Genomic DNA, 20095 nt, shown 5'->3' with positions numbered 1-20095 from the left:
TGCACAGCTTTAAGAACTCCACCCTCCATGGTGATCTTGAGACCCTTGGATTCCAAAGCGCCCAATGAGATGAGATTCTTCTTCATATCCGAAACATACCGAACATCACTCAATTCTCTGACTGTTCCATCATGCATCTTCAAACAGATTTTGCCTATCCCTTGTGTTTTGCAGGCATTATTATTGCCCATCAAAACAACTCCATCATCCAGCTCCTCGAAGCTAGAAAACCATTCCCGAATGGGACACATATGATAGGTGCAACCTGAATCCAAAATCCACTCAGTTGAGTGACCATCAGCAGATGAACTAGCCAAAGCAAACTCGAAATCAACATCTCCAGATTTTGCAACATTTGCTTCAGAACCCAGCTTTCTCCTTCTCCTTGTTCTTCAATTTGGGGCAGTCTTTCTTCCAATGACCCTTTTGGCGACAAAAGGCACATTCATCTTTAGCAGGAAACTTCCCTCGTGACTTTGAACGAGATTTTCCCCGCTTCCCAGATTTTCTTTCCTCTGTTCGACCCCTTGCAACGAGTGCCTCGGTTTGTGAATTTTGAGTCTTCTGTTCCTTTTTACGACACTCATGATTCACCAATGCCGCAGACACCTCATCCAGTTTCACCTCGGATTTTCCATACAACAAAGTAGTTGTCAAATGATCATAATCATCAGGCAATGAATTTAACAAACATAGTGCCTTATCCTCGTCAGGAATTATCACATCAAGGTTTGCTAAATCAGCAAGTATTTTATTATAATCATTGAGGTGTTCATGCATAGAAATACCTGAACGATATTGAAATCGAAGAGTCGTTTCTTCAAGAAGAGCCGATTTTCTGCGCTCTTGGTCATATACTTCTCCTCCAATTTCATCCATAACTTCTTAGCAGAAGTTTCCTTCATATACGGGTATTTCAACTCTTTATCAAGGAATGATCGAATAGTGGCACAAGCATGGAGATTAATTCGAGTCCACTGCTTGTCATCAATATCTTCTGGTTTATCCTCCAGAACCATATCCAACTCTTGTTGATACAACACATCCATAACTTCACATTGCCACATACCAAAATTATTAGAGCCATTGAATTTATCAACCTCTAACCTTGTAGTGGCAATTGGATGTCTATTGGATGTAGGTGCCGACGACGACGATGCCGACTCCTTCTCCTTCAAAACTTCGTCTTTTTCTCCAGCCATCAAATCTGCCCGGCACTCACTGGTACTATTCACGGACTGTAGCAGACACTATTCACGTGCACTATTCACAGTACTGTAGCACCGCAGATTTTTCACTCCTACGAGACCCCAGTCGAAAACTGGAGCTCTGATACCACTTGTTGTGCGGAAGCGTCAACCAACTGTGAGTGAAAAATAAACAACAACTGGCAGGAGAAAAAAATATATTTAACAGAGAATTACAACAAGAAGAACACCAAGATTTATACTGGTTCGGCAATTGCCTACATCCAGTTTGGAGACGATGGAGTATTCCACTATAATCAATGGAGATATACAATAGTGTTTACCACTCAATTTCCCAAAGACCCAAATACACCCAACCTCACACACTCACAAAGGAAGAGAAAACAATGATACAAAGCAAAGAACAACTAGAGAGAATTTGTTTCACTCTTTGGCAAAATGCCTTTCTTGCTATTTTTCTCTTCTACTCAACACTTGGTTGGATGCTACAAATGAAACCATTTGCTTCCAATTTATAGCCAAAGGAAGTGGCTTCTCAAAGAAGCCAAAGGTTAGGCAAAGTCAACAATAGCCTACCACCATGCATTCACATAGGCAAAGTCAACAATAGCCTACCACCATTTGTGAAAGCCAATTAATGCATTCACATTGCAACTTCAACAATAGCCTACCACTTTTGACTATTGGTTTGAGGCAATAATCAACAACACCCTCTACAAGACCATTTCAAAGATTTTAATAAATAGGCTAAGACCTCTACTTAAAACTTTGATCAGTCCTAATCAGGCTAGTTTCATCGCTAGAAGACTAATCTCTGACAACATCGTTCTAGCGTAAGATCTCCTTCATAAATTTAGACACTCCAAAGGAAAGAAAGGGTTTGTTGCTTGGAAAATTGATCTTTCTAAGGCTTATGACAGAGTCAACTGGGGTTTTTTTGGAATTTGTGCTTAGAGAAATCAAACTCCCAGTGGCTACAATCAAGATTATTATGCAATGTGTTACCACGGTTCACTTCCAAGTAAATTTGAATGGTGAAGCTACTCCTTTCTTTGCTCCTGAAAGAGGACTGAGACAAGGGGACCCCCTCTCCCCTTATTTGTTTGTGTTGTGTCTTGAGAAATTATCCCATCTAATTAGTGAGGCTGTTGTAAAAAAGGAGTGGCGAGCAGTCAGTATCTCTAGAACTGGTCCTAAGATTTCCCACCTTGTTTTGCGGATGATTTACTCCTTTTTGCTGAAGTTAGCACGCAACATGCAAGAGTGATGAAGAGATATCTTGATAAATTTTGCCGAGCTTCTGGTCAGGTCATGAGTTTTGAGAAGTCCCAAATATTATGTTCCCCAAATGTTCCAAATAGTTTGGCTGTAGAGATTAGTAGTATTTGTGAATCTCCTTTGACTTCGAACCTTGGGAAATATCTGGGGGTCCCATTAATTCATACAAGACTAAATAAGGCTACTTATCGAAGTGTGGTGGATAAAGTACAGCAAAAGCTTACTACTTGGAAAGGCAAGTTGCTTAGTTTTCCTAGCAGAGCAACTTTAATTCAATCAGTGACTGCTTCCATTCCTTTGTACACTATGCAAATTGTTCGGCTCCCTGCTAGTACCTGTGAGGAGTTGGATAAAATAAACAGAATTTTTTTAATGGGGGAGTAGTGATGATGTTTCGAAGGCCAGCCTTGTGAAGTGAGACACATTTTGTAAAAGCAAGAAGAAAAGCGGTCTTGGTCTTAAGCAATCTGATCTTATGAACCAATCTATGTTGGCCAAGGTAGGATGGAGATTATTGCAACACAAGGAAAAGCCTCTGGTCAAATGCTTTAATTCAGAAATACCTACAAGGTAATGCTTCTAATATTATTTGCAATGTAAGGGCAAATCACTCGCATCTTTCTCCTACATGGCATGCTATTGAACATGGTGCAGATATTTTGAAAAAAAGGATAAAAATTAGAGCGAGAGAGGGGCTGCACACTTCCTTTTGGATAGATAATTGGGTTGGTGATGGGCCATTGATAAGTCGGTTAGGGAGGGTGCCTCAAGATAAATTACAATTGAAAGTTTATGACTATTTGTTTCATGGCACTTGGGACCTGGAAAAGCTAAAGGAAGATTTACCACTTGAGATGGTAGGTCATATTACGTGTGTACCTACTGGATTAAGTTGTAAACCAGATATTCCTATTTGGAAGTATACTACCAATGACTCTTTCAGTGTTAAATCAGCCTATATGGCTAATTGTCGGGAGTCGTCGAGTATGGATGTTAGCTGGGCTTTTATATGGAACATTAAGGCCCCCCTCAAAATTAAATATTTCCTTTGGTTGCTGCACCAAGATAAACTCTTAACAAATTATCAAAGAGTTAAAAGAAAGATGACCATGACTGCCAATTGTGATATTTGTGGTGCCCCAATGGAGAATGCAGCTCATATTGTACGGAATTGCCCAGCGGCAATTTCAGTTTGGCATCAGTCCCTTATGCCTATGAATATGAGTTTGCTGCAGGCTGTTGATCTTCATACTTGGGTTGCAAAAAATTTACACAACTCTACAATTTTGATTTATGGAGTGGAGTGGTCAACCGTGTTTGCTTTCACTTGCTAGTTTCTTTGGAAATGGAGGAACAAAAATATTTTTGATCATGGGTTTGTGTCTCCCAACAACCCCAGACACATCATTCTTATAGCTGCTGCAGATTGGACACAGGCCAATATTGAAAAAACTAGAAAACCCACCCGCTCTCTTGGCAATATTTGAATGAAGGAGTGATTAAAATCAATAACGACAGGTGCAAAAAAGGTGAGGATGGACGCATTGCTGCTGGGGGTGTACTAAGAGATAGTTATGGGCAGTGGATGAGAGGCTTTGCTGTCAATCTTGGTGTAGGACAAGTCTTGGAAGCTGAGTTATGGGGCATCTATCTTGGACTGAAAATTACTTGGGATATAGGTTGCAGTGCAGTTGTGCTTGAGTCTGACTCAGCGACCGCGGTACACCTGCTTAACAAAAATGTGGAAGACCTTCATCCTCTTGCTACTATGTTGTGGGGATGCCAAGACTATATAAACAAAAACTGGGTTTGTTCTATTCATCATGTATATCGTGAACGCAACATGGTAGCAGATAAACTAGCTGAATTGGGTTCATGTCTTGAGTTGGGTCTGTCAATTTTTCATGACCCTCATGACAGTATTAGGTCCTTTCTTAGTGAGGATTTACTTGGAGTCTGTAGGGCTCGTGCCATTGTTTAATTTCTTTGTTGGGCGTTAGCCCCGTTCCTTCACCCAAAAAAAAAGAAAAAAAGAAGAAGAAAGACTAACGATGTTAAGTTGCACGTTAGTTCAATTAGGGCTTTATTTTCTTTTTTTATCATTAGAAAATTTGAGTTTTATTTTAAAGATTATATATATATTTTTTATACAAGCGATAATCTACTCTAGACAAATGTAAATTTCCAGCAAATGTAATCTACTCTAGACGAATTCAATTTACACGATGGCTTTGTGATCATTCTGGTCATATATTATAGATCAATGTTCATCTTGGCTAAAAGCTATTGTTTCGTTTTTAATTTATAGAAAAGTTGATATAAATCCAAATTTCTATTGAGGAGTTGGGTTTAATCCTCAGATTTGGTGATTTTGATCCAAGTCCCTTGATTTTTGTGCCACATAGAATTACTTTCATTTTTAAATATTATTTTATTATTTTATTTTTAAAATTAATTATTTTTTGTGTCCAATGTTGCCCCTTATGACTTGAGTCGGGTAATAATCATTTATGTCATATTGCCTATTGCCTATTGCATAGGTATATATATGTTGTTTCATATATTTTGACAATGTGTAATAGTATTTTATGTACCTTTTTTTATTTTTTATATTATAGGTAACATACAATTTTTATTTTGCCTATTTTTGTATCTGACTTATAGGTAGTCTTCTAATTTATGTTCATAACTTATAGGTAACATGATTTATCACTAAGTATTTTTTGTTGCTAATAATAACATTATTTACCTGTATGTCAGGTACATAATTTAATGTGAGTGCTTGTCTGATCGATTGGTATAATATGTGGGTCTTTACTTTTTATTGATTAAATTGTATTTTATCCATATATGAGGAATATTATCAAGGAAAATTTTCAATTTTCAAATTCAGGAATTCAATTACAAGGAAATAATGCATTAAATTTAGATTTTCAATGTGTTTTCTTTATTTACCTCAAAGGGTAAAATCAACACAACAAAAAAAGTAATAAATGTGAAATGACCTACATCTAAAACAAAAAACGTAAGGAGTAAACCCAATTACAGCTAATTTTTTTGGACCTAAATCTAAGAAGCCCTTTTTTTTTTTTCTTACCTATGATACTTTTTGTTTAATTCTCATTCTCTAATATCACTTGTATAAAACATTATTGTAAAACATAACTTAAATAAAACATTCAATTATTAAACACACTACAACGTTGTAGTCTTGGAATTATGTACATGATATATAAACACACCAACACAACAATATATTATTTACATAATATATAAACACACCAACACAACAATATTAGCAAACAACAATTATTGTTACCCAGCGGTAGATAGAAGAGTATGCTCCATCATCTTCTCTGCCATCAACCGAAGAGAAGAGTCAAGGTATGAACGAAAATCATTCAATCCCCACCCTTCAATCGGATCGCAAACAAACGACCACTCGATCTTGCACCCAATGCTGCCATCTCCGCCGTTGATCGGGACTACTTGCATTATCGCAACATACGACTTAAACCCAAGATTGCTCTCAATAATCTCATAGCTCAAACACCGTTGGATTGGATCAAGGGACAGTAGCTTCTCTTTGGCCCACTTGATGGTGGACTCATCATTATCAATAGGAGCACGGGCGCAGTACCGGATCAGACCCGGTTGGCCAGGGACCCCATCCACTTGGTAACACGTGGCAATATCGGGGAACCACTTGTGTAAGCTGCAGAAATCGGCCAGGAGAGGCCAAACTTGTTCAGCTGATGAGCCTTCAAGATCAGCAGAGGCTTTGCCTTCCCATTTCGACTTTGGAATTTGATCTTCTGCCATGAGAAAGAAACATATGGAAAGAATGCAGAGCGTGAAAATGAGAAAGTTGAGTGCTAGTTCATCACAACTTACAACCACATAAGTCAAAAGATTTTTTTTTTTTTTTGGATTCCCATCAATATTAATTGGCGCCCAAGTGGGAATCTCATGATTGTGTCTCCTGTTTCGGTTAAGTGTCGGTGCGTTGGCTTGTTCTAGGTGATAGATAAAAATACGAAAGAAAATCTTCCAACCTCCGTTTATGGGCACTACTTGTTTCAACATATACGACTTAGAATTCCATGTTGTGCTAAAATATGAAAACTATGAGAGAATATTTGTTTGTGGGAATTTTCTGTGTATTCTTCTCTTTGTAGGAGGTCATATTTATAATACAACGAAACCTGAATGGGCAAGTAAATAATAAATTCCTAAATCTATTTACAGTAAGAAATCAGGAATTAAAGTAAATCAATTACAATTATAATAGGAATTCTTGGTGTGTAAGGAAAGTAAGTCAATATTCACAAGTCACGCCAACACTCCCCCTCACGTTGGTGCATAGATGTCGCCAATGCCCAACTGATCTAGTGAATTGTGGAATGCTTTACTGGAAATCGCCTTTGTCAAAATATCCACCAATGGATCCTCGGATTTCACAAAATGTGCAATCTGGTCCATGTGTCGGGGTCGTTAGTCGAGAAGTCATAATCTGTGCAGCGGAAGATGCATAGGATACAAGTTGAGTAGGAATTGGGATCGGAATTTGAGCCTGAGTCGAGGCTGGAGTCGGAGTCCAAATCGGGATCAGGGTCTGAATCAGAGACAAATTCAGGGTTGGGGTCATCATCGGAGTGGGGGTCGGGGTCGTCTTCGGAGTCGGGGTCGGGGTCGTCGTCGTCATAGTCGAGGTCGGGGTCGGGGTCGTCAAAAGAGGATCCTGATTCTGGATCGGGTTCGGGGTCAAAGTCTGCATCTGTAGGAGCGGAGCCATCTAGGCACTCAACTCAACGATGGTTGGTGGAAAATGAGAGAATGAGTCGATGGTGCTACCTCCATGAGGGTTGAAAAAATCATCAACCCCCATAACACTAAATAAAATAATCTCTATTACAATAGGACAAAATATAATTGGTAAGTAACCAAAATTCTAATGAAATAAAGACTCGCCAACACTTCCCCTTAAGTTGGGCAAAGATATTTCGCAGGCCCAACTTGACAAGCGAGTCACAGGACACCATACTTGAGAAGCACCAATTGTAGAGAAGATCTTTTAGTCAACCACGAGTGAAACAAGAGACAAACTAAAACAAAGTTCACAGCGGAAACACAAGAGCAAACCCTAAAAAATAGGGCACATAGCAAAACACAGAAACCCTGTGAGCACGGCTGTAGATAAGGCAGAACACAGAAACCCTGTGAGCACGGCAGTAGGTAAGGCAGAACACAAAAACCCTGTGAGCACGGCAATAGGTAAGGCAGAACACCGAAACCCCATGAGCACGGCAGCAGAGACAATGGCAACAATAAATTCTTCCATATAAACTTTAGCTAATTCACTCAGACACAACTTCTCTTCAATCCTCCTCTCCATTTGAAGAGAAGGGGTCGTCGGAGTCAAGAAATAAGCAACATCTTCATGGAAATATGTCAAGGTAATTGGGATAGGGCAATAAACATATCCCTTTCACTCCCCCTCCCCCCTCTCAAGGGGGGAGAAGAGCACTTAAATTTCAAGAAGAACACAAGCACAGGTCCCTAGATCGAACTAGGCTCTGATACCATGCTAAAATATGAAAACTATGAGAGAATATTTGTTTGTGGGAATTTTCTGTGTATTCTTCTCCTTGTAGGAGGTCATATTTATAATACAACGAAACCTGAATGGGCAAGTAAATAATAAATTCCTAAATATATTTGCAGTATGAAATCAGGAATTAAAGTAAATCAATTACAATTATAATAGAAATTCTTGGTGTGTAAGGAAAGTAAGTCAATATCCACAAGTCACGCCGACATGTTGTTCCCCAGCATCTCATAGCTCAAACACCGTTGGATTGGATCAATCACACGAGCAGCTTCTCTTTGATTTGACCCACCACCTGAAGCTGGTCTCATCAGCAGGATCAGTAGGAGGACCGGCGCAGTACCGGATCAACCCCGTCTGCCCAAGGACGCTGTCCACTTGGTAACAGGTGTCAAGGTTTGTGTGCCACTTGTGGAGTCGCCGAAATCAGGGTGGCCAAACTTGTTCTGCTGTTAGGCCTTTGAGCTCAGAAGACGCTTTGCCTTCCCATTTTGATTGTTTTTTATCCAATTCCTCCATGAAAAAAGAAAAATAGAAAAAAAAAGAAAAGAAGATCAATTCATTATGAAGTACATGAATTAATGGCCCTACTTCTTTATAAGGTTTTTCTCATTCAATCCCAAAAGATTATTCTTTATTATATATATATATATCCGTTGGGCCAAATGAAAATCGATTGTCCAAAGAACAAATTGATATAGAATTACCAAAGAAATGAATACACTATTATAGTCAATTGACTTAACCCACATTTATTAATACTATAATTTATTGATCAATAAATTCATAGACATACTACAAGTCAATAATAATACACATAAAAGTAATATACCAACAAATAAAGACTAATTAAGCCGAGTGAATTAACGTTGATCAGCTAGTAGAAAGAAGAGCATGCTCCATTGTTTTTGCTACCAACGGGAGAGAAGATTCAAGAAAATCAAGAAGGTTTTCCAACCTCCATCCATCAACCGGATCACAAACAACCCACCACTCGATCTTGCACCCAAGAACGACATCATGATGAATGTCGTGTATGGGCACTACTTGCATTGTGCCAACATATGAGTGAAATCCCATGTTGTTCTCAAGGATCTCATAGCTTAAACACCGTTTGATTGGATCTATCATCAGTAGCTTCTCCTTGACCCACTTGATGGTCGTCTGATCGTCAGGATCAGCAGGGGGAGTTGCGCAGTACCGGATCAGACCCGGCTGGCCAAGAATTCCCCCAACTTGGTAAGATGTCTCAAGTTTGGGGAACCACTTGTGTAGGTTGCAGAAATCAGCCAAGAGAGGCCAAACTTGCTCAGCTGCTGGACCTTTTAGGTCAGCAGAGGTTCTGCCTTCCCATTTTGGCTGTGTTTGTTCTTGCATGTGAGAGGGAAAAAAAGATCACATCAATTGATTTTGATAATTATAAGCTAGAGAACATGCATGTATTTATAACAAGGTTTCTCTAATTCAACCACAAAAGATTATATATTTATACAGCTGAGTGAGGTGATGAAATGGAAAGTTGACTTGACTAAAGAACAAGGTGATTAGGTTTACCAAAAACAATCTCGCCATTTATATTCAAATGCTTTGATTGAGTGATTGATGGCAAGTGGGAAAATTATTATAGTATGATCGAGTCTCTGATCCTCAAGTGTCACCAATTATTTACTCTCTCTCTCTCTCTCTTCCTCTTCTTCTTCTTCTTTGACTTGAGCAATTATTTTATGTAAAACCAGCCTTAAACATACAAATGTTGATTAAATAATTGGACTGACTTCTTGGGGGACCTTGTGCTTATTGTAGGGACTATCAGTGTCCAGCGATGCCTTGAATGACAAGCCTATACATAAATAACTGAGTCAACTCTCATCTGCTGGCAATTTTAATTTCTTATATTGAGCTTTTTCCTTCTAGAATGTGAAGTCACATTGATGGTGGATATTCAAACATCAGGTAATTGGATCAATAAGTATTTTTTTAAAGAGGGTAGTCGCGCAGCTATACGATTAAAATATTATAATATATTTAAAAAGTATAAACGCGGCTATACTTTTTAAAACAAAGATAATTAACTAAGAAATATATATATAAGTGATAATCTCTCTAGACGGATATGTAAACTTGAGTTTAAGCGGGCTAGGTCATTATAATGATTAACAAGAGCAGAGCTAGAATCATAAGGTTAAGGGGGCCGAAACAGAAAATATATGTATTCAAGAGTTGCATGTTATAGCTAAATATTTTTAACTCAATCATGTTTAATTTGGGCAAAAAGAAATTAAAAATAATTTTTAATAGTATAGCCGCGTGGCTATACTCTTTAAATAATTAAAATTAAAACGTATAGCCGCGCGGCTAGACTGTTTAAATAAAAAAATATAGCGGCTATACTTTTTAAAACAAAGATAATTAGCTAGGAAATGGTACACTTTTGATTTTTTTGATTTTTTTTTGTAGATAAAAAAATAAAAATTAAATTTTAAATAATATATAGCCGTGCGGCTATACTCTTTAAATATTCATATATATATATTTAAAAAGTGTAGCCAATTAGCTAGGAAATATATATGCTTTTGTTTTTATTTATTTTATATATGTGATAATCTACTCTAGACGGATATGTAAACTTGAGTTTAAGTGGGCGAGTTCATTATCATGATTAACAGGGGCAAAGTTAGAATTGTAAAGTTGTGAGAGGGTCGAAATAGAAAATATAAATATTCAAGAATTACATATTATAGCTCAATATTTTTAATTCAATCATGTTTAATTTGTTTTAGAATGTCTATTAACTTAAGTGCAAGTTGACTACTAGTGATATATAAACTAGAATATATATATATTTAAATAAACTAGAAATTATATGTGACTATTGAACAGAAAGCCATCTCACCACTGTTATCCGTATTTCTTGTTCAAAAGGCACAGAAAACACATTTAGCAACCACTTGCAAAGGTACAGATGATTATATAACTTTTATGCCATGAAAGCCAATTGCCAAGGTGCACCCAATGCTGCCACCATCCTGGCCGTTGATCGGGACCAACTGCATTACAGCATCATATAAGACTTGAACCCGAGATCGTTGTCACCGATCTTGTAGCTCAAATGGTGCTTGATCGGATCGATCATGAGTAGCTTCTCTGTCAGCATGATCAGTAGAGTAGGAGGACCGGCGCTTTACCGGATCACTCCTGGTTGCCCTGGCACTCCCTCCACTAGGTAACACGTGTCTAGGGTTGGCCGCAACCACTGGTGTAAGTTGCAGAAATCAGCCACGGGAGGCCAAACCTGCTCTGCTGTTTGGCCTTTTATCTCGCCAGAGGTTTTGCGTCCCATTTTGGTTGTGTTTGATCTAATTCTGCCATGAAAGAGAAAATTAGAAAAGAAAGATCAATTAATTACGAGGAAGATGAATTATTAGTGATATGTTTTTATAAGGTTTTTCATGTTCAACGACAAAAGATTCTTCATTGTTATGTTGGGCCACATCAAAGTTCGCTTTGCTAGATATCAATTAATTACAGCGGACTTTTGACGATTGGTGGCCGCGTTGGGGTTTTCAAATTAGTTTTCGCAATATATATGTTTTTTATTTTTATTTTTTATTTTTATACAAGTGATAATCCACTCAGATATTTAAACTTGAATTTAAGTGGGCGAGTTCATTATCAAGATTAAACTAGGCTAACGCATATATTTTTTTTCAAATAATAGGCATGAGTTTTTCTGTTGTTCAATATATAATTTTATAAATATTATTACATTGCCTTTACGGGTTAAGTGGGGCCATGATTGCTCCTTCATTTATATAATTTTTATTTCCAATCAATAACATTTAATCTGCTGTAGCCCAATAAAATGGATTGAGTTTATTATCCGGATTCGACTCGTGGCAGCGGAAGAACCTTTATTATTTTCAATTTCTTTTATCTCTTAATTTTATGCCTAATGATATATGCCTAGTAATTTGAATTTATATAACTTTTATAACCAATCAATAACATCCAATCCGCTGTAGCCTAACAAAATGGATTGAGTTTATCATCCAGGTTCGACTCCCGGCAGCGAAAAAATCTTTATTTATTTTAAACTTATTTTATCACTTAATTTTATGCCTAATGATATATGCCTAGTAATTTGAATTTATATAACTTTTATTCCCAATCAATAACATCCAATCCGTTGTAGCCCAACAAAATGGATTGAGTTTATTATTCGGATTCGACTCCCGGCAGTGGAAGAACCTTTTATTCTTTTCAATTTCTTTTATCCCTTAATTTTATGCCAAATGATATATGCCTAGTAATTTTAATTTATATAAGCTTTATTACCAGTCAATAACATCCAATCCACTGTAGCCCAATAAAATGGATTGTGTTTATCATCCGGGTTCGACTCCAGCCAGCGGAAAAATCTTTTATTATTTTCAATTTATTTTATCACTTAATTTTATGCCTAATGATATATGCCTTGTAATTTTCATTTATATAACTTTTATTCCCACTCAATAACATCCAATCCGATGTAGCCAAATAAAATGGATTGACTTTATCATCCGGGATCGACTCCTGGTAGTGGAAAAACTTTTTATTATTTTCAATTTCTTTTATCTCTTAATTTTATGCCTAATTATATATGCCTAGTAATTTTCATTTATATAACTTTTATTCCCAATCAATAACATCTAATCCTCTGTAGCCAAATAAAAAGGATTGCGTTTATCATCCGGGTTCGACTTCCGACAGTGGAAGAACCTTTTATTATTTTCAATTTCTTTTATCTCTTAATTTTATGCCTAATGATATATGCCTAGTAATTTTCATTTATATAATTTTTATTCCCAATCAATAACATCCAATCTGCTGTAACCCAATAAAATGGATTGAGTTTATCATCCGGATTCGACTAACTGCAGCGGAAAAATATTTTATTATTTTCAATTTATTTTATCTAGTAATTTTATGCCTAATGATATATGCCATGTAATTTTGATTTATATAACTTTTATTCCCAATCAATAACATCAAATCAGCTGTAGCCCAATAAAATTGATTGAGTTTATCTTCCGGGTTTGACTTCTGGCTCCTGGCATAGGAAAAACCTTTTATTATTTTCAATTTCTTTTATCTCTTAATTTTATGCCTAGTAATTTGAATTTATATAACTTTTATTCCCAATCAATAACATCCAATTCGTTGTAGCCCAATAAAATGGATTGAGTTTATCATCCGGGTTTAACTCCCGGCATCCGAAAAATATTTTATTATTTTCAACTTATTTTATCTCTTAATTTTATGCCTAATGATATATGCCTTGTAATTTTCATTTATATAACTTTAATTCCCAATCAATAACATCCAATCCGCTGTAGCCAAATAAAAAGCATTGAGTTTATCATCTGGGTTCGACCCCCAACAGTGGAAAAACTTTTTATTATTTTTAATTTCTTTTATATCTTAATTTTATGCCAAATGATATATGCCTAGTAATTTGAATTTATATAACTTTTATTCCCAATCAATAACATCTAATATGCCGTAGCCCAATAAAATGGATTGAGTTTATCATCCGAGTTCGACTCCCGGTGGCGGAAATATCTTCAATTATTTTCAAATTATTTTATCTCTAAATTTTATGCCTAATGATGTATGCTTGGTAATTTTCATTTATATAACTCTTATTCCCAATCAATAACATCCAATCTGCTGTAGCCCAATAAAATGGATTGAGTTTATCATCCGGGTTCGACTCCTGGCAATGGAAAAACTTTTTATTATTTTCAATTTCTTTCATCTCTTAATTTTCTGCCTAATGATATATGCCTAGTAATTTTCATTTATATAACTTTTATTCCCAATCCATAGCATCCAATCTGTTGTAGCCCAATAAAATGGACTGAGTTTATCATCCGGGTTTGACTCCCGGTAGCGGAAAAACCTTTTTATTATTTTCAATTTCTTTTATCGCTTAATTTTATGCCTAATGAAATATGCCTAGTAATTTGAATTTATATAACTTTTATTCCCAATCAATAACATCCAATCCGTTGTAACCCAATAAAATGGATTGAGTTTATCATCTTGGTTCGACTCCCGGCTGTGGAAGAACCTTTTATTATTTTCAATTTCTTTTATCTCTTAATTTTATGCCTAATGATATATGCCCAGTAATTTTCAGTTATATAACTTTTATTCCCAATCAATAAAATCTAATCCGCTGTAGCCCAATAAAATGGATTGAGTTTATCATCCGGGTTCGACTCCCGGCAGAGGAAAAACTTTTTATTATTTTCAATTTATTTTATCTCTTAATTTTATGCCTAGTAATTTTCATTTATATAATTTTTATTCCCAATCAATAGCATCCAATCCGCTGTAGCCAAATAAAATGGACTGAGTTTATCATCCGGGTTCGACTCTCGGCAGCGGAAAAACCTTTTATTATTTTTCGATTTCTTTTATCTCTTAATTTTGTGCCGAATGATATATGCCTAGTAATTTTCATTTGTATAACTTTTCTTCCCAATCAATAACATCCAATCCGCTGTAGCCTAATAAAATGGATTGAGTTTATCATCCGGGTTCGTCTCTCGACAGTGGAAAAACTTTTTATTATTTTCAATTTCTTTTATCTCTTAATTTTCTGCCTAATGATATATGCCTAGTAATTTTCATTATATAACTTTTATTCCCAATCAATAACATCCAATCCGCTGTAGCCAAATAAAATGGATTGAGTTTAGCATCAGGGTTAGACTCCTGGCAGTGGAAAAACTTTTTATTATTTTCAATTTCTTTTATCTCTTAATTTATGCCTAATGATATATGCATAGTAATTTTCATTTATATAACTTTTATTCCCAATCAATAACATCTAAACCGTTGTAGCCCAATAAAATGGATTGAGTTTTTCATCCGGGTTCAACTCCCGGCAGCGGAAATACCTTTTCGTTATTTTGAATTTCTTTTATCTCTTAATTTTGTGTGTAATGGCATATGCCTATTAATTTTCATTTATATAACTTTTATGCCCAATCAATAACATCCAATCCGCTGTAGCACAATAAAATGGATTGAGTTTATTATCCGGGTTTGACTCCTGGCAGCGGAAAAACCTTTTCATTATTTTGAATTTTTTTTATCTCTTAATTTTGTGCATAATGGTATGTGCCTAGTAATTTTCATTTATATAACTTTTATTCCCAATGAATAACATCCAATCCATTGTAGCCCAATGAAATGGACTGAGTTTATCATCTGGGTTCGACTCCCAACAGCGGAAAATCTTTTATTTGTTACAATTTCTTTTATCTCTTAATTTTATTCCTAAATGATATATGCCTAGTAATTTTCATTTACAGAACTTTTATTCCCAATCAAGAACACCAATCCGTAGTAGCCCAATAAAATGGATTGAGTTTATCATCCGGGTTCGACTCCTGGCAGCGGAAAAATATTTTTATTATTTTCAATTTCTTTTGTCTCTTAATTTTATGCCTAACGATATAGGCCAAGTAATTTTCATTTATATAAATTTTATTCCCGATCAATAACATCCAATCCACGGTAGCCCAGTAAAATGGATTGAATTTATCATCTGGGTTCGACTCCCGGCAGCCTAAAAACCTTATTTTATATAAATTTTATTCCCAATCAATAACATCCAATCCGTTGTAGCCCAATAAAATGAATTGAGTTTATCATCCGGGTTCGACTCCCGGTAGCGGAAAATCCTTTTATTATTTTACAATTTCTTTTATCTCTTAATTTTATGCCTAACGATATATGCCTAGTAATTTTCATTTATATAAATTTTATTCCCAATCAATAACATCCAATCCGCTGTAGCCCAATAAAATGGATTGAGTTTATCATCCGGGTTCAACTCCCGGCAGTGGAAAAACTTTTTATTATTTTCAATTTCTTTTATCTCTTAATTTTCTGCCTAATGATATATGCCTAGTAATTTTCATTTATGTAACTTTTATTCCCAATCAATAACATCCAATCCGCTGTAGCCAAATAAAATGGATTGAGTTTATCATCCGGGTTCTACTCCTGGCAGTGGAAAAACTTTTTATTATTTTTCAGTTTCTCTTATCTCTTTGTTTTATGCCTAATGATATATGCATTGTAATTTTCATTTATATAACTTTTATTCCCAATCAATAACATCCAATCCGCTGTAGCCCAATAAAATGGATTGAGTTTATCATCCGGGTTCGACTCCCGGCAGCGGAAAATCCTTTTATTATTTTTCAATTTCTTTTATCTCTTAATTTTGTGCCTAATGATATGTGCCTAGTAATTTTCATTTATATAACTTTTATTCCCAATCAATAACGTCCAATCCGCTGTAGCCCAATGAAATGGATTGAGTTTATCATTCGGGTTCGACTCCCGGCAGTGGAAAAACTTTTTATTATTTGCATTTTCTTTTATCTCTTAATTTTTGGCCTAATGATATATGCCTAGTAATTTTCATTTATATAACTTTTATTCCCAATCAATAACATCCAATCCGTTGTAGCCCAATAAAATGGATTGAGTTTATCATCCGGGTTCGACTCCCGGCAGCGGAAAAACCTTTTTTTTTTTTTACAATTTCTTTTATCTCTTAATTTTATTCCTAAATGATATATTTCTAGTAATTTTCATTTATAGAAGTTTTATTCCCCATCAATAACATCCAATTCACTGTCGCCCAATAAAATGGATTGTTTTTATTATTTGGGTTCGACGGTCGGCAGCGCTAAAACCTTCTATTATTTTCAATTTCTTTGATCTCTTAATTTTATGCTTATCTCTTTGTGAAAGTTTTTAATCTCTCATTTGTGAGAGTTTTTTTTATCTCCCACTATGGCATGATTTTTTCAAGGTTTATATCATTTTGATTATTCTGAATTTGCAATCTTAATTGGATGCCTATGTTAGAGTTTCTTCGATCATGCGTGATCGTTAGTGGAGGTGCCCCAAATTGTCTTAATTTTGATGTTAGATTGCTCCGTTATTGTAATGGTTCTTTGTGACTAGTTTGTATTAGCCCATCGTGGCTAGTGGCGTTTTAAACTGAATTATGAATGCAATCACATAATTTTATATATATATATATATATATATATATATATATCTGAATTTCAATTACAAAACTGCATCCTCCATTGACTGTAAACACAGCTCATATTTTTTCACTAAATCATCCAAACCCCACCCTTCCACAGGATCAACGGTGATGGACCACTCGATCAAGCACCCATATTGACCTTCAACATCCCCACCTGGAACAACCCTGACCGTTGATACATATGACTTGAACCCAATGTGACTTTCCACAATCTCATAGCTTAAACTATGGTCAGCATCATCAACGGCTACCAATCTTTCCTTGGACCAGCTGACGGCCTTATGATCACCCTTGGATGGAATTGAGGACCCGGAGCAGTATCTGATGCAGCCAGGCTCACCGTTGGCCCCTCGGACGCCATAGCAAGTGGCTAGGGTTGGAAACCACTGGTGGAAGTCTTTGAGCAGAGGCCAGATCTGGTCAACTCTGGCCTTTGTGAGCCTTGCAGAAACTGTGGCTTCCCATTTGGCCCTGACTCTTGCCGATCCATGAAAACCTGAGAGGGAGAGAAAGTGATGTTGGAAAGGGTAAATGAGGCACATGGACTCAATGGACCACATGGATTTTGTTAGACTATACACATAGAAGATTGGTATGGTCCTGCGTAAAAATGGCATGTACCAATGTAATTATCGTTGCCCTTTCTCTATCACACAATTTGAGGAAGCAAATGCATTTAGGACAATGTGACAACGAAGGTAGATTACCTACAAAATATAATATGCAGAATCAAAGTTGTGCCAGTACAACAAATGTATAATCAATTGATAAATCAACTATCGATGTTGATGTTGCGGTATTCTTGTTTTCACAATTATAGAGGGAAATTCTAAGTTTGACTTTCCAATTCCTTATAAAATAAGAAAAAAATATTGAGTAGTTGAATTAGCTTTTGCCAATATAAGCACAAATAATTCATTTTTGTGCTTTTGCAATGTCACGTATCAGTTACAAATTTATGTTTTAAAAGAAAAAATGTCGATATAATGTTAATGAATGAACATTTTAAATGTGGCTTCACCGTTGTTGTCCTTGATATAGAACACAACTATTTCTGTTCCTTTTTACTCAATAGCATATTAGATTGTCCTTCACGACAAAGTTTTGGAGTTCAAATCTCATGATGAAGTTGTTTAGTAATAAGAAAGGAAAAACAATTTTGCCTATCTTTTGAAATTTTTTAAAATTTTAATTCTTCAATCTAGAAATATATTGAAGCCCACTCAACTCTTTAGCCCTTATTATATGAGGATATTTTGGAAATGCTATAATGAGGAAATAATATGGATGGATCACTGACCTGATAACCTAGGCTTAGTCTTAATATTAGGGTTTTTCCCCTGAAGTTAGAAAAAAGAAAAAGATATTCACACACATTATAAAGATGTCACGAAAATTTCAGACGTGAGATCACTGATCTACAAGTAAAAGTATTTTTTCACTGGACCCATTGGCTTAGCTTTAGTTTTAATTCCGCAACACACATGTTATTCTATATTAATTAAATGAAGAAACTCCAATAGAAGAAGAAAGCGAATATCAAAGTAGCTTTGTCCCATCATTTGAATAGGCAAGCCTTTTTTATTTTCTCTTCCATTCAAAAACAATAAGGTCGAATCTTTTGTTGTCATCACTCAAATGCTTGAATATATATAAAATAAGAGCAAAAATCTTCAAAATCAAATATTAATCATAAACAGAAGTTTGGATCATCTTTGAACTTCGCAATTTGTAACTCATTTGGATGACGTTCTTCTTTCTTTGTTTCAGCTGCTGACCAGTCGGCATCTAAGTTATTTTCTGATGGAGTTTGATACATAACTAGTAATTCGACTGCCATTGCCAACCTAACACAATTAGGGTTATTCAAAACAAAGATGGCCCCTTGTTATAAAGATGAATAAATTGTGTAACCACCAAAAACTTCCAAAAATTTTGTTTGCCACTTTGCCTTCTCAACCCGTCAAAGATGAATAAAATTCCAAACTTGTTCGACTTTAGGTCCACCGGTGATTAAACAAGTAAAAAACATTGGATCCTACTTGCTAGATTTCATCATGATCAAATCCAACACTTGAATAAAATAGTCCAAAGTATTTTGATTTGCCTCAACATTTTGGATTTTATATTTCAAAGTACGGGATATATAATGTAGGGCTAAAGGGTAGGCTTACACCTAACTAAAGTTTTGCCATTCATTTTTCACTTTCTACTCCTTTATCCCCCCACTATAATTAGTCCATTATTAATACAACTATCTTTTTTCCCTTTTTTCTTTTCGGTTTATTGACTTATTTCATTTCCTTCTAATATAATATTGTAACCGTACAGACACGAGCTTCATCAAGTTGACTAGAATGAATTTGCTTCCCACTTAACTTCCAAGTTTAAATCATCCTCTTGTAATTTAGATTAGTTGAAAGTAGATCATAAAAAAAAATTGTAACCGTAGCTTAAAGCAAAACTTTGATATGACCGGCTAAGGTAGATCTAGAGGGCATACAAGATTGAAATCAATGGAGGCAATCAGATGGGTGTCAGTTATTTTGAGGGCATTAAAACTTAATTAAAAGTTGAAACGCACTAGTTTGTAGGGACAACGTATGCAAATTAACAAAGCATAAAAAACCCATTAACAAAAAAGAAAAAAGAGAAAGAGCAGCGCAAAACAAAAAGCAATCATTACGCATAGTATGTTACACTTATCAACATTAAGTATAAAAATACAGTCTTTAGACTTTAGTCACAAAAATAAAAAAAATTAGTAGAACAAATAAAATTTAGAAATTTATGGCCCCATTAATTCTACCCTGTCTGGCTCTTTAAATATATTCCTACCTTCATCATTTCTTCTCTCACTCATAGAACCCATCT

The 20095-nt window shown here is 35.5% G+C and overlaps 3 protein-coding genes across 3 annotated transcripts; all 3 read right to left on the bottom strand.

Moving 5' to 3' along the window:
* Positions 1–5742: 5742 nt before the first annotated feature.
* LOC117615173 (lachrymatory-factor synthase-like) lies at positions 5743–6363 on the bottom strand. The gene has a single exon (XM_034344200.1). It carries the CDS (start codon positions 6306–6308, stop codon positions 5802–5804), a length of 507 nt encoding a protein of 168 aa, XP_034200091.1. The 5' UTR covers positions 6309–6363; the 3' UTR covers positions 5743–5801.
* A 2604-nt stretch (positions 6364–8967) lies between these two features.
* On the bottom strand, positions 8968–9471 carry LOC117620811 (lachrymatory-factor synthase-like). The gene has a single exon (XM_034351051.1). It carries the CDS (start codon positions 9469–9471, stop codon positions 8968–8970), a length of 504 nt encoding a protein of 167 aa, XP_034206942.1.
* Positions 9472–17238: 7767 nt separating this feature from the next.
* Positions 17239–17763, bottom strand: LOC117618891 (lachrymatory-factor synthase). The gene has a single exon (XM_034348656.1). It carries the CDS (start codon positions 17761–17763, stop codon positions 17239–17241), a length of 525 nt encoding a protein of 174 aa, XP_034204547.1.
* Positions 17764–20095: the final 2332 nt, after the last annotated feature.

Source organism: Prunus dulcis, chromosome 1 (genome assembly GCF_902201215.1).
Source record: "Prunus dulcis chromosome 1, ALMONDv2, whole genome shotgun sequence".
Classification (NCBI taxonomy): domain Eukaryota; kingdom Viridiplantae; phylum Streptophyta; class Magnoliopsida; order Rosales; family Rosaceae; genus Prunus; species Prunus dulcis.
This window is presented reverse-complemented; position numbering and strand designations above follow the sequence as displayed.